At 38.0% G+C, this 14388-nt stretch overlaps 1 protein-coding gene across 1 annotated transcript in view; it reads left to right on the plus strand.

Annotated features, from left to right (window-relative positions):
- PTPRD (protein tyrosine phosphatase receptor type D) overlaps positions 1 to 14388 on the plus strand; it is a 1658801-nt gene that overhangs the window by 1499224 nt on the left and 145189 nt on the right. Inside the window, exons 19-23 of the mRNA XM_045020490.1 lie at positions 1011 to 1155; positions 4643 to 4948; positions 5869 to 6062; positions 9289 to 9315; positions 11302 to 11419. Coding sequence (XP_044876425.1) covers positions 1011 to 1155; positions 4643 to 4948; positions 5869 to 6062; positions 9289 to 9315; positions 11302 to 11419 — 790 coding nt within the window. The remainder of the gene's footprint in view (positions 1 to 1010; positions 1156 to 4642; positions 4949 to 5868; positions 6063 to 9288; positions 9316 to 11301; positions 11420 to 14388) is intronic.

The raw sequence follows: 14388 nt of genomic DNA on the forward strand, positions 1-14388 counted from the left end.
TCTTTTAGAACATGGTAATTGGTATTTTTCAATGTGCTTCAGGAAGAAAATACATTTTTCTAATCATAAGATACTTTTTTTAGATGTTGTTTGCTCTTTATAAACAATTAGCATTTTAAATGTTTCTTTGGCTGCATTAAATCAATCTTTTTTAAAAAAACAAGTCTCTTCTTATTTTTTATGTTCAATTTTATAAAGCTGATTTCCAATGCAAAGAACGAGAGTAGTGGTCTCAGGAGACAGCGGCAGAGTGCTAGATATGTCAGTGCCCTCCTGCGTCACTATCTTGTTGCTGTTTTGGGAATACAGCAAAAGCTGGTTACTGCTACTTCACTGAGTTTAGGTTTATAGAAGTTCTTCATGTGTACTGACGACATGTAAGCACATGCTCAGCAGCTAAAAAAGACTGCTAAGAGGAGAGTTCCCAGATCTATCTTTTAATTTCATATGAAATATATGCCCCTACCTAAACTTGTACTGTGTCCTGATCATAGGTCCTTGATAATATTTATACCTTTAGAAGAATTTGCTGCTTAAGATTTTGAATGCAAATCTAACAATAGGCTAGCCTTAACTCCAAGATCACCCATCCCATAAAAGTCCAATTTCATTGGAGTGATAAGTACATGTAGATAAGTAGATGAGGCTCTAGTCATCTGTCAGTGTCCAAATATTCTTTTAAATTTTGAACATAATTATTTAATCCCTTTTAAACTGTCAAACAAAATTTCTCCCTAGCAGCTTGATACATTGAACTGCTTATTTTAAAAATTCATTCTTCATTATTTATTTATTGTAGGTAATAGAGTCACTTTCCTTTCATTGTTTGGTTAAGATTACTTTGTTTAAAATGCTATGTTCACATTTCTTAAAGAAGTTTTAAACAAATTAATCCCATTGATGACATTGTTATCAGTGTCTCAGGAGGGCTTTTCTCCTTAGACAACATTCTGAATAAGTATCTTTGGATATTTATCAATACGTCCAGTTCTCTTATTGCTTATCTTTAGCAACGTGTTTCTATTGAGCCAACTACATCTTACCGCCTGCAAAGCCTGAAGCCAAACAGCTTGTACTACTTCCGTCTGGCTGCCCGCTCTCCACAAGGCCTGGGTGCTTCAACTGCAGAAATCTCAGCGAGAACCATGCAGTCAAGTAGGTGTCTCTCCTTGCTTGCTTTATTCTGCTTCTTGTATCTGCTGAGCAGACACAGCCAGATAAGCCAGTAAGACAGCAATAGAGAGCAAGAATCTCAGTAACACGACAGCAGGACAGTGCTTAAGATATATATTTATAATAGGCTTAGAAGACTTGTTTTTGAATTATTATTGGCTTTTGCATATCCTTAGGAGAAGAAGCAGAACATCTTCAGAATGTCTAAAGAGACAGTACTATGATGATATCAGTATAGCTTCTAGTGCACCACTAGCAGACTAATGATCTTCCATGCAGGGCATGCCTCCTATATGGTCTGGAGCCTTAAAATTCCTGCCTAGTCATTTCCTGCTCCGCAGTGTAAATTCCATAAAATTTATTTCCTTTTATCCAGAGATGCTCTTCCTGCAGAATGTGTACATTTGAAGGTTCCAGGACTGTATGCACTAACAGGCATGCTGATAACTATGGTTATTCTTTCTAAGTTTTGCCTAATGGGGTTTTTTTTACCAGTCTTTGGAAGGTGGGCACCTTAGTATTATAGGTCATTTTGATACACACAAGAAAACCACATTCTGTTGGCTGTTCATGTAAATGATGTGAGTAATTTATAGGGCTTATCTGAAATAATCTGATGGGAATTTATATAGGAATTTAAAAACATGTAAATTGAAGCTTAACTAAAGGGATCTTCTTCAGGTAATGGAGAATTACATCCCAAAGAGTTGATATAATCAGCTAAAGTTTACTTTGTGTAATTCTTTCGCTTTACTGCTCCATTTTCAAACTTTATTCCATCATGTGTTTAAATTTTCTATAGGCTGATTGGTTCATTACTTTTAGTGAAGTAAGGTTATTTAAATGAATACTGCAAAGCCTCATCAAAATTCTGGTTTGCATCAGTCAGCTCGAGCTATTGTATTTATACTGTCATGCTTTGCTAGTGTTTGATGAGATATTAGTAACAATTAAGGTACCTGAAGAACTGTTGCTTTAGAGTTTGAGTTTTATGAGTAATGTGAACTTCCTGAGGCATGTCTGTGGCATTTTAAATAAACACAAAGGGCCCAATTATGCTGTCATTTGTGCAGCCCTTATCTAAGAATCAAGTATAATGTCATGGGGCACTGTCATTTTAATTATGCAAAATCAGTATTTTGATATAGAAGAAAATTATTTCCTTTCATGGAGACCATTTCAGTTACACGTGAGAGCATGAGCATCATAAAAGGTGGGTGGGAATTGATTTAAGTGTGGCTACAAGTTAAATATTTAAGGCCCAATCCTGTACTCTGTGCACAGTCAAAATTGCCATTGATTTCCATTTCCTAGTTATGTAAGAAAGAAGTAAATGGGACAGGGCCAGTAAGATGACATTACACTGTGTGTAGACTTCTTTTTATTTTACATATTGAGATAATACGTGAAAAAGTGCAAAGGTTATATATGAAAAGAAAGTACTCGGTAGTCAGACTTTTGCAAGAGATCCCATTGAAATCAATGGCAAACTTCCAATTTACGTCCATGGTATATGATAAGACCTAATAGATTTGTTTACTAGATTGCACATGGTGTAAAAATCACCTTGCAAAGTAAAGGAGAAATTGCATTTTAAAAAACAATTACACAAGATAGAATGGTTTGCATTTATTTTAATATAATGATTTTAAAAAATTTAGGAGTCTGGTGGCACCTTAAAGACTAACAGATTTATTTGGGCATAAGCTTCTGTGAGTAAAAAAAACATTTTTTCGGATACATGGAAGAAGTGCATGCTTCTGCATGCATCTGAAGAAATTTTTTTTTTAGCCACGAAAGATATGCCCTGATAAATCTGTTAGTCTTTAAGGTGCCACCAGACTCCTCGTTTTTGTGGATAAAGACTAACACGGCCACCCCATGATACTTAAAAAAAATAGAAATCTCTCATGGATACAGCCAAAATATTCTCCAGAGTTTTTTGTAACCTTCAGTCATGGCTTCAGAGAAAGCTGCTACAGGGATATCTGTCTGTCAGTATGATATCCTGAAGGAGTCTTTTCGCTTCCTTTTATACTTCCTAGACAGATTCATGCTCTGTAGCGTAATGACCAGTATATCCTGTGTACTTGATTTGTGCCTTGATCACTGACTTTTTTGTAAAGAAAAAAGCTAATCTACCCCTTCAACTCCTCCAGATGCTGGTACATTCTCACTTATTTTCCCCTGAGAAGGGTAAAATACCACACAGAGGAACATCCATTGATCCACATAGAAGATCTGTGAGGAACCAAAAGATACATGTGTAACTGCAGTAGGTCACAGCAGGGCCCTATAACTCTTCAGCTGCTTTAATTATCTTTGATGTGCCAGGTAGTACCAAAAATCCATTTGGTTTTCCTTTAAGGATATGGGGGAGAGACTAGATCACACACAATGGGCAAGCACTTTAGCTGTCTTCTTAATACAAGTTATATTTGATCTAAATGATGGATGCTCATGTGAAGTAAGATACAGTATAAATTCAGAGCTTTGTATCTTTTTGCTTTGTTTCGCTAGGGAAGTCTTTTAGTAAGATTTAATAGCTATTTTGCTGACAAAATGCGCGGAGGTGGTAGTTTATTGAAATTACCAAAAAAATTGCTGGTAGGATTTAATTCTTCACTAGCAAAGGTGTCTCCAAGAGGAGTTAAAAAATATAACTGAGAGCTGATCTAGGGTAAGTACAAGGTACAGTCAGAATCAACAAGCCTGTCACTTTTTGTCCTGGTAGGTAAATCTTTGACTAAGATTTTCTTCATCTTCTATTGACTTTGCATGCTTTTACACTATATTGGCTACAATAAATGTTTAAATAAATGCTTTCCATTTAAACATTATTTGTAGTTTACTTGATCCAGGCAGACTCAGTTGTAAAAAGAAAAATGAAAATATAATCTTTTTGGGAGGAGGAGCGGGGGGACAGAAGGGAAGTTTCAAAGGGAATTTCTCAAGCAATTTCTAGCAATTATTGCAAGTTATGTGGAATATAGTAAAAGGGAAAAAAACTATTCAATGAATGTAAGACTGACTGTACAGTAGAAGTTAAAATTTGGCAAGAAATACATACATAAAATAATCATTTAAAATATCCTAACTTGCACTAATTGCAGACATTACAAGGATAGATGAATAGACATATAAAAGCATCACGTTTTGTTTTTATTTGAAGAAGAATTTTAATTGCAGGTACGTAATATTATTTTGAGGCTTCATTTTCATGTATTTCCCCCACATCCTTTTTCACCATTTAGTTGGTTTATTCATTTTTAATTTCTTCACTTTAATAAGCCAAGGTGCATACGATTATCTGATGTTTTGCTTTTTAAGTTTCTATGGGGTTTGGTTTTTTTTGTTTGGTTGCCCTTTTTATTTATTTTCATTTTTTCTTTTGTTCATGTTTTTTTCTTTTTTTCAACCACTCCTATCCTTTCACTCAAATCCTCCTCTAACCCACTACTGAAATTAGAGCCATCAGCTCCTCCTCAAGACATTAGTTGCACCAGCCCCAGCTCCACTAGCATTTTGGTAAGTTGGCAACCTCCACCGGTGGAAAAACAGAATGGCATTATCACAGAATATTCAATCAAGTACATTGGGATTGATGGGGAAGATGACAAGCCCCATGAAATTTTGGGAATTGCTTCGGACACTACTCAGTACCTTTTGGAACAGTTGGAAAAATGGACTGAATACCGGATCTCTGTGACTGCCCACACTGATGTCGGACCTGGCCCAGAGAGCTTATCAGTATTGATTCGGACAGATGAAGATGGTATGTTGCCTCCACTACATCCGTTTGCACCTCTATGACTCTCTCTCGATCTGCTGTCTTTGTATAGGCTAAGAGTATTCCATTTTTGTCCCTGCTCCTCTTTTTCCCAAAATCACTGTTACTATCACCATGTGATTTTAATCAAAGGTCTTCCTTTGCTACATCAGTTTTGAATTTTTCTTTAAACACAAAGTTTTGGGTTTTTTTGAGCAAATTGAAACTGCTACTCCTTCGAACCTACCCAGATTGCTCTTTCTCCCCCTCCTCATCTATTAAAAAAAAATCACAGATCTCACGGGGGGGATCTTTCTGCGTTTTTCTTGTTGTTTATTTTTTAACTCTTCTGTCTGATGAGCTTATGTCTTTTGATTTTTAAGAATGGCCTTCTTGTTCTTTGGTGCATTTAAAAAAAATCTTTTGGAAAACTGATGCTCTACATATTTTTATTTTAAATATCTAGGTTGTCAAATGTCTTCCATATCTGAATATAACAGAAGATGTCCCAATTATCAACCACCTTTTTGTTCCACTGCAAAAAACCCAAACCCAACCAAAACAAAAGGGAACTTTTTTTTTTGAAATCTTTTGTTTTTTTTATTATTATTATTTCAATTACAAAATATCTCTTTGTACTTTAATGCTTTGAATCTCAAAGCATCTTCCTTGGCTTTTGTACATTTTTACATGTTTTTCTATTTCTCTAATACTCTTTTTTCTTCCATTTTTTGCATCAGTCATGTTTTTTGATCTTTTCACTGAAAGGTAGAGCAGATTGGTTGAGCATTTTCATTTGTTGAACAATTTGTATTCTTCAAAGAAAACATAGTGGGTCTGCCCTTAAAGAGAGAGAGAAAGAAAAAGACTCTAAATGGGTGGGACAGGTGCCTGTAATTCTGTTTTATCCAATGATGTTGTTCCAGTTCCTAGTGGTCCTCCTCGCAAAGTCGAGGTAGAGGCTGTCAACTCTACCTCTGTTAAAGTGTCATGGCGCTCGCCTGTACCCAATAAGCAGCATGGTCAGATCCGAGGATACCAGGTTCATTATGTGAGGATGGAAAATGGAGAGCCAAAGGGTCAACCCATGCTGAAGGATGTCATGCTGGCTGATGCACAGGTAACTAGATTATTTTCTATTCTGTTTATAGGCTGCAGTAAAAATGCTGCATTTACAAAATACATATAAATAACTACCTGTCTTTTTCCCCCTCCACTTTGGCCCACAAGCTGACATGTTTTATTTCCATTTTAGTAGGTTCTCCAGAATGGTTATGTTTACAGTTTCTTGTGCCAAATTCAGACAGCCTGTGTATGCATACACGAGGGGGAAAAACAGCTAAGTTTAGTGCAATTCTTTGTAACCATCTGCAGGCTCCCCTAAACCTACACACTTCATGATCTGCATGTCCTCTGGAAGAGTGCCAAAGGGCATCCGGGCAGATCATAGTCAGTGCCTTTTAGCATGTGTGCTGTCTGATCCAGCCACCAGATATTTCACACAGATAACTCTTATTCCTGGATGGAATAATCTGTTCAATGTTTTAGCATCAGAACCAGAAGTAGGCAGATTAGAACCCTGCTTTGGCGCATTTAGTACTGCCTTGAAAGCATTAGCGTGTACCCATCTCACCACTCTTATCAAATGAGGCCTGAATATTGTGTCATACTTTTAGAACACACTCATGTATTTAAATAACATAATACATCATTCAAATCAATAATATCAAGTAAAATTTGAAGTCTGTTTTAAAAATTTAAGGTTGCTTCTGCTGCAAAATGCAGATGCTGAGAAAGTGGTTCGATCTGTTTTACAAATCATGGCATATGATAGAGAAATCTCTGTTCTGGGCCATGTATTTGATCACATCAAGATCAAAAGAACTTCTAATATTAGGATTCTAATGGTAGGGCTATACTTACACTTTGTGGACTTGGAAATTACCTGAATTATGCCTCTGATGTATACGCCTAAGGGAAAGCTATAAATGTTTGCACACCTCTCACAGCCCGGGCTCATTTTGTATGTGAATAATAGGAAGTCATCTGGGTTGACCAGATGTCTTGATTTTATGGGGACAGTCCTGATTTGTGGGTATTTTTCGTATATAGGCTCCCATTACGCCCTACCCCCATCCCGATTTTTCACATTTGCTGTCTGGTCACCCTAAAAGTCATCAGATATTATCACCTTAATTGAAAGTAAACAGTTAAATCTTAACCAGTTCTATGTTTGATGTTAGTAAATGATGGCATCCCTCCCCCCACCCCCGGAATTAATAGATAAGTTGCAACTCTCTATATTCATTTGGGGGGGCAATGATCTCTTGTCCCTTCAATTTTGTTGACATGCCTATTTAAATAGTATTGTGCCAGCTCTCAAGAGGTCCATTTTCTTGTTTTACATATTTATGAATTTATTTATTTGGCAAAACATTGTGCTCTCTTAGTTTAAACAGAATGAACCATAAATGCCTGCGGTTTACTACAAATTTGCAATTCTGAGTGTGGCCAGGGTCCTAGTGGGGAGCCAGCTGTGGTCACTCAATTAGGGTGAACTGCAAAGAATGAGATGGCCAAGCCTCCAAAAGCTGGTGGGATATTCCAATACTTAGATTCACCAAGCCAGCATAAAACAGTTTCTTTATTACCTTACTGGTTACTTGGAAGTCCAAACAACACAGTTCCCTTAAAGTGATCCAGCCTCAGGCCTCCATCCAGGTACCCATGTCAGATATGATGAACATATCTGGAAATCTTATTTCATCATACAAAAGAAAAGGTTCTACCAATCCCAAAGGATCGGACACATTACCCCCCAAATTAATGAATGTTTCAGATCTTACCTACATACACACCACAGCCAATTCTTATTAACTAAACTAAAATTCATTAAAAAAACAAAAAAGAGAGAGTATGGTTAAAAGATCATTATACATACAGACATGAGTTCAATTCATTGAGGTTCAGATTCATAGCAGAGATGGTGAATTTTGTAGTTGCAAAGAGTTCCTTTAGAATTCAGTTCATAGGTCACAATCCAATGTCCAAATCTCATATTCCGGGTGTACCAGCATAACTGGGAACTCAGTCTTGTGACTCAAACTTCCCCGATGAAGTCTAAGCAGATCTGAGATGACAGAATCAGGGCCCAGGGATCTTTTATAGAATTTCATGTCCTCTTTGACGAGTTGGGATTTCCTCGAGGAACAAAAGGTAATTAGGATGACTTTGAAGGAAGTCCATCATCAGTACTTAGCTATATGAATTAACATAAGGCCATTTGCTTGTTCTTCCACAATTCATGGTACATTTCAAAGAGAGATGAATACTGAGATAGCCCGTGTTTACAATTCATTTAAATGCTAGGATCTTCTTTTGACCTCTGAGTTATCAGAATACAGCATAGACAGGGACTGTTGATTACATTGTCCACCCTACTCATACATATGTAAATACACAAAAACACAAACATTATCTCCCCACATGTCTTTTGAGGGTTATTTATTTTGCAGGATGTTTAACCCTTTATAGCCATGCGTCACAATGAGAAAGAGAAAACAATAAGCCTCTGAGCTTCAGTTCTCCCTTTGTCTTGCTCAGATATCCACTTTCAAGCTCTGTGTGGCCGTAGTTCTGACTCCATTTTAAATTGGAGAAGGTGGACATAGAGAGAGAGTATGTGCAATATTGGCACCAAAACACCATCCATGCCAAAGCCAAACTTGCTCATTTGTAGGTTTCTTTAGTGTTTGGCTCTTAATTGCTAGTTCCCCCGTTGGCTCATTCTAACCCCCTCACATTTATTTCACTGAATGTGTGTTCTCTTGGCGTATGCAATGAAAAACCAAATGATGGTAACAGGGCTTCATTACTTCATTTCAAGTATGTATACACGTTGCAGTTATGAATCTAAATAGGTGCACTGATGTAATTTGGACAGGCTAAATTGAAATGAAAATGAATGTAGCCTTGTAACATATGATTAGAAAAACAGGCAGCCTTTCATTCTATATCAGTGGCTTTCATTAATACAGTCATAAAATATTACTGAGCAATAATAGCATTCAGTACTAGGGAATATGTCGTTCTTTTACCCTTCAAGGAAAGAAAAGTTACAATTTTTGTACCATCTCTGGTAATAAATATGGAATTGAAAATGCCCAGCCTAATTTCATTAATCTGATTTCAAAGGGTATTTCATTTTGCCAGCCAGTTTTTGGAGATTTTTTTTTATTATTATTATTATTTATTTTTACTACAAACAACAAAATTGCCTCAACCAGGCTACAAACCTCTCTTCATTTCTTTTGTTTTTCTTTCCACCATTCTTTACTCTGAATCAGTGGGAATATGATGATACTGCCGAACATGTGAGTAGTTGTTGACTGGTCAGACAAAAAGTGTGTTGTTTTTTTTTAACCTCTTTCTGTTTTGTAAATGTTTTTGTCATTTGCACAACTGCATGTACTAACATATTATTGAAATTTTCCTCACTTTTTTTTTATATTTTGTTCTGTGAGTTTGGCATGGTGCTGAAACGTACAACATTGTTTTGTGTTTTTGTTGGTTTTGATGGCTGTAACTAACTTTGCCTGGCAATGCAACCAAAGAAACTATGCTTTAAAAGAAGGTATTACAGAAAGAAAACCAAAACAGTTTGGATTTGCCTAGTGGTCACCCTTCAGGTTTTGTTGTATTCAGTGTGTAGTGTGCAGCAGAAGTACAAGTTCATCTTTCTTTTTGTTTGGAACATGTGTCTGTTTTGTAAACTTCCCAATCGAACCAAGGAAGGCAAACGTCTCACAGTATTTATGGTTTAAGGAATGTGTTTATTACATTCAATTTGCCTTTTTAAAAGACACTACTGTATGTGTTTGTTTATCCTTGCATACAGTAGAATACAACGTACTCCAAATGAGGCTAGTGTGTGAATCATTATTTAAAAGAAAACTGTAATTTGTTTTACTTTTATAGTTCTAAGTTGTCACCATCATTTGTAATTGCCTTTTGAAAGACTGAAAGTGAAATGTCTTTCTTCCCAACTTTGCCATTTGGGTAGAATTGAGTTTGGGGATGAATTTTCAGATTTGTTCTTTTTTATTGGAAACATTTCACCCATCCCTTCTCATTATTACCTAGTAATTTTGGTACTGCTAACAAGTGACTGAAAATATAGGGCCAGATTTTAATTTAATCTGTACAGTGTTCCTATCCTCATATTTTGAAAAATCAATTTATTGTGGACAGTTGGGCCCATAATTTTGCTGTTAACTTTTATGGTTGTTGCATTTGAAGATTACATGATTGCACATTTGCCATTTATTCTTGACATTGAAGTGTGCCATTCCTTTAGCAATGCTGAAATTAGTGTAAATCCATTCAGCCACACAGAATTGAGAAGGAGTGCAGGTTAGTGGTTATGACTGAGAACTGGAAGCCATGATAACTGTGTGACTTTGGATAAATAGACTTCTCTGTTCTTCAGTTTACCCATGAATCAGCAACAGACTAATAATGCTTATCTGCCTGATTGATTTATCAAGACAAAACTTTCTCCTGCTGCCTTTAGAGCAAAAACAAGTCTTTATTTCAGGTGGCCTCCATGTGTATGTACATGTGTGAGTGAAAAGGTCTCTTTTGGTTTTTGCATATACTACACCCTGTTCTTTGTATTGGTTGAGAATTGATCCCTTCTGTTGCTGGTGTACTTTGCCTGAGAGCTCTGGGGTTTGCTCTAAGAATGCTGATTGAGTGGCTCTTTGAGATTTTGAGTAGTTAACAATTTGTAAAGCACTTTGTGATTCCTGGATGAGCAGCGCTGTAACAAGTACAAGTTGTTGTGAAATCTATATATGAAGGCAAATAGTGTTTCTGGTGAACTGTACTTAGTGTATTTTGAAATAGCTTTAGAAGTATGGGTAAAACTGGAGCTCTCTGACTTATTGCTAGTGATTTCATACCTATGTCAATAATGGCCAGTAAACTACTAGGTCAAACTTATTTTTCAACTTGCATTAATTTCACAATAGCAATAAGACTCTCCAGGCAATACATTTCAGGATGATTATTACACTGGTCACATCATTCGTTCTTTGGCCTAAGCTATATAAAACTACCTGAAGCATGCTACTTAGAAATGCCCTGTCTGTATTACTTGAAAAAAGTGAAACATACTGCATTACAGTGTCTCACTCACAAAACATTCTTCTGATACACTCCAATGTGTATCTTCATTACACGTAGCACAAAAGCATATGTACTTTATGTGATAGGTAGCAATTGACTAGATTATTCTTCGCTTTCTTAGTAAGGAATGAATTTTTAATACGTGTTCTTATTGTTTTATTTCATCTCAGGAAATGATCATTTCTGGACTACAGCCTGAAACTACATACTCCCTCACTGTGACAGCCTACACAACAAAAGGAGACGGAGCACGTAGCAAGCCCAAACTAGTGTCTACCACCGGTGCAGGTAATATTTGGATACCCCTTCATCTCTGAATTGGCTGTCTCTCCACTTGCAATACTTGTTTTGATACACCTGCTGTATGGAAGCTGTCTCTAGTGCAAATGAAGGTGTTTGTAGGGCAGAGGGAGCCTTTGGTTTGTAAGCCGATGGAGCTTTCTTCATTTGAGCCAAAAAAATGGAACAAGTCCCTATCCTAGTCCCTTCCTAAATTAATGATGTAGCAGAAAAATGTTGTTTTAACTATAAACCTACTGCTAGGTAATTTCTCTCCTGCACCCCACAATATATTTTATAAGCAAGGGGAAAATCAGCAAATGGCAAACAGAGGATTATCCTGACAAATGCCAAAGGATCAGAGTGGACTGCAGGAAGCAGGAGCAAGAAATGTTCTGCCAAATGGACAGTACCCTCCTCTCTCCACAAAAAAAGAAAATACTTTGTGAGGAACCCTACCAGACCTTTAAAATTGGAGTTCCCATAGTAAAGGAGAAAGGGCAGCCTTATTTTCCTTACAAATGTTCATTTTCTTGGTTTTATAACATGGCCATAAAAACACTCCATACATATCATGATAAATCATAACAGCCCTCTAACGCTATTATAAACTATCATAACAATAATCTATGGATTATGTAACTGTGGGAAGTCAAACAGTATATATGTTATAACTACCCAGGCTGAGCTTTTCAAAGCAGTCTAATGGGTTTAGAAACGCATCTTCAATAATTTCCGTGGCAGATATAGCCATATCTCCTAGACTACTTAGGAAAATCTCAACTGTAGTGACTAGATCAGGGGCGGGCATACTTTTTGGCCTGAGGGCCGCATCGAGTTTTGGAAATTGTATGGAGGGCTGGTTAGGGGAGGGGGGCGTGGCCTGGCTCCCACTGACTATCTGCGCCCCCCTGACGGCCCACCCTTGGGACCTCTGCCCCATCTCCCCCCCCTCCGCTCCCTTTCTCCTGACTGCTCCCCGGCGCCCCATCCAACCCCCCCTCCTTCCTGACTGGCCCCCCTGACCCCTGCCCAATCCAACCACCCCTTTTCCCTGTCCCCTGACTGCCCCCGGAACCCCTGCCCCCCGCCACCACATCAAACCCCCACTCCTTCCTAACTGTCCCCCCAGGAGCCCTGCCTCCCTTCAACCCCCGTTCCCCGTCCTCTGACCGCCCCGCCCCCTATCCACACACACACACGCTCCCTGCCTCCTTACCGTGTTGCCTGGAGCACCAGTGGCTGGCGGCGCTACAGCCATGCACCGTGAAGCACAGAGCAAGGGGTCAGGCTGGGATCTACAGCTGCACTGCCCCAGGAGCTCGCAGCCCCACTGTCCAGAGCATTGTGCTGGCGGAGGGGTGAGCTGAGGCTGCGGAGGAGGGAGAACAGCAGGGGTGGGGCCAGGGGCTAGCCTCCTGGGGCAGGAGCTCGGGTCGGGCAGGAGGGTCCTGTGGGCCAGATGTGGCCCGTACGCCATAGTTTGCCCACCTCTGGACTTGATCATGTAGTTGCATTCCAGCTTCTCCAGTACCTTCCATTCATTACTCATGACTAATATACACCAGATATATTTTATCTGGCTCCACCTCGCCAATGAACTGTAGTAGTTCAGACAAAATGCAGTCCTCTTCTGGACCACGTTTGGTTCTGATGTAGGTAAAAGCAAAACTTGACCCAAAACGTTTTCCAAAACTCAGTTCCCAGCTCTAATAAACACAGTAATTTCAATGATATTTTGATTAATGAAATTCATTCCAGTCTCTAACTATAATTGTACGATATGGAATGATAGAAGCAAAACTTTCAGCTTCAGCTGGTGGTCTCTACATTGATCACAGAAGGGCACTGTCAACTTTGACTGTCCCAAAATTTTGTGTCCCTCTCCTTTAAAAAAAAAAAAAAAATCTCCAGTCACTTGAAAAAAATCTATAAACTCTCCAAAACAAAGGCTGTAATGGAATTCCTCTGCTGCGTGACCTTCCAAGAACAAACCCAGAGCCCAGTATTGGCTTACGTCACTGGCATTGTCCCTTTACTCGATGCCATGGCAATCTGATAAATGTCCACACCTACCAGCCCACAATCTTCTGCACAAACAGGAACTCAGCGTTTTGCTGCTCCATATATTTTTTTTCCCTAAATGAATACCCATTCAGACAATATGTTAGACCTGGCTATGGTTTATTATCTGTAGTAAGGAGGATTCTCATACAGGCATTTATAAAAGGGAATGATAAGCATACTACAGAATGTACAGACAGATTTCAGACCCTACCTTTTCACAAGAATAGAGTAGGCAGATGGAGGAATGATGCACTTGTACTTTCCCAAACTCACATACCAAAGCAAAGCTAATAATTCTAATTTAGGGCCTGTCAACTTCTGACAGCTTTCATTTAATGGGGAGCTTCTACAAAGGAACGGTCTAAAAATACTACAAAACAAATTAAGGGCCTGACTTGCTACTCTCATTTAGACTTGTTTTAAAAGAGGTATCTCCATTAAAGTCAGTTGAATTACATCACTGTAAAACTAGTGTTCCTGGGAGGAAAATTGGACTCTAAATGTTTCCCAGTGAAAAACTCACCATATGTGAAAAACTACTTTAAGGCAGGTATGAACCAGTTGGTGATAATTAACTGTTTTACTATGTCTAGTTAGTATTTAAAAACCATAGTTTATACTTGTTTGTAGGGAAGGCTTGTCAAGTTTATTTCACAAGTGTGAGCCTTCAGTAACCTCAGTTGATAGTGTAGTAATGGTATTTGGCTAAGGTCTCCATTCCAGAATATACTTTCCATACCATATTCAGTTTCCTGTTTTATATCCATTTTTAGTATCAGTAATCATATTTCTAGAAAGTCTTTATACAAACAAGTTACTGTCACAAATCAAAGAATTTAAATATTTCTTCATGATTAAAATAATACCCTTGCCGGTAGTAGAAAAAAAAGTGTCTTCAGCTTTATTGGTAC

This window comes from Mauremys mutica, chromosome 6, assembly GCF_020497125.1.
Source record: "Mauremys mutica isolate MM-2020 ecotype Southern chromosome 6, ASM2049712v1, whole genome shotgun sequence".
Classification (NCBI taxonomy): domain Eukaryota; kingdom Metazoa; phylum Chordata; order Testudines; family Geoemydidae; genus Mauremys; species Mauremys mutica.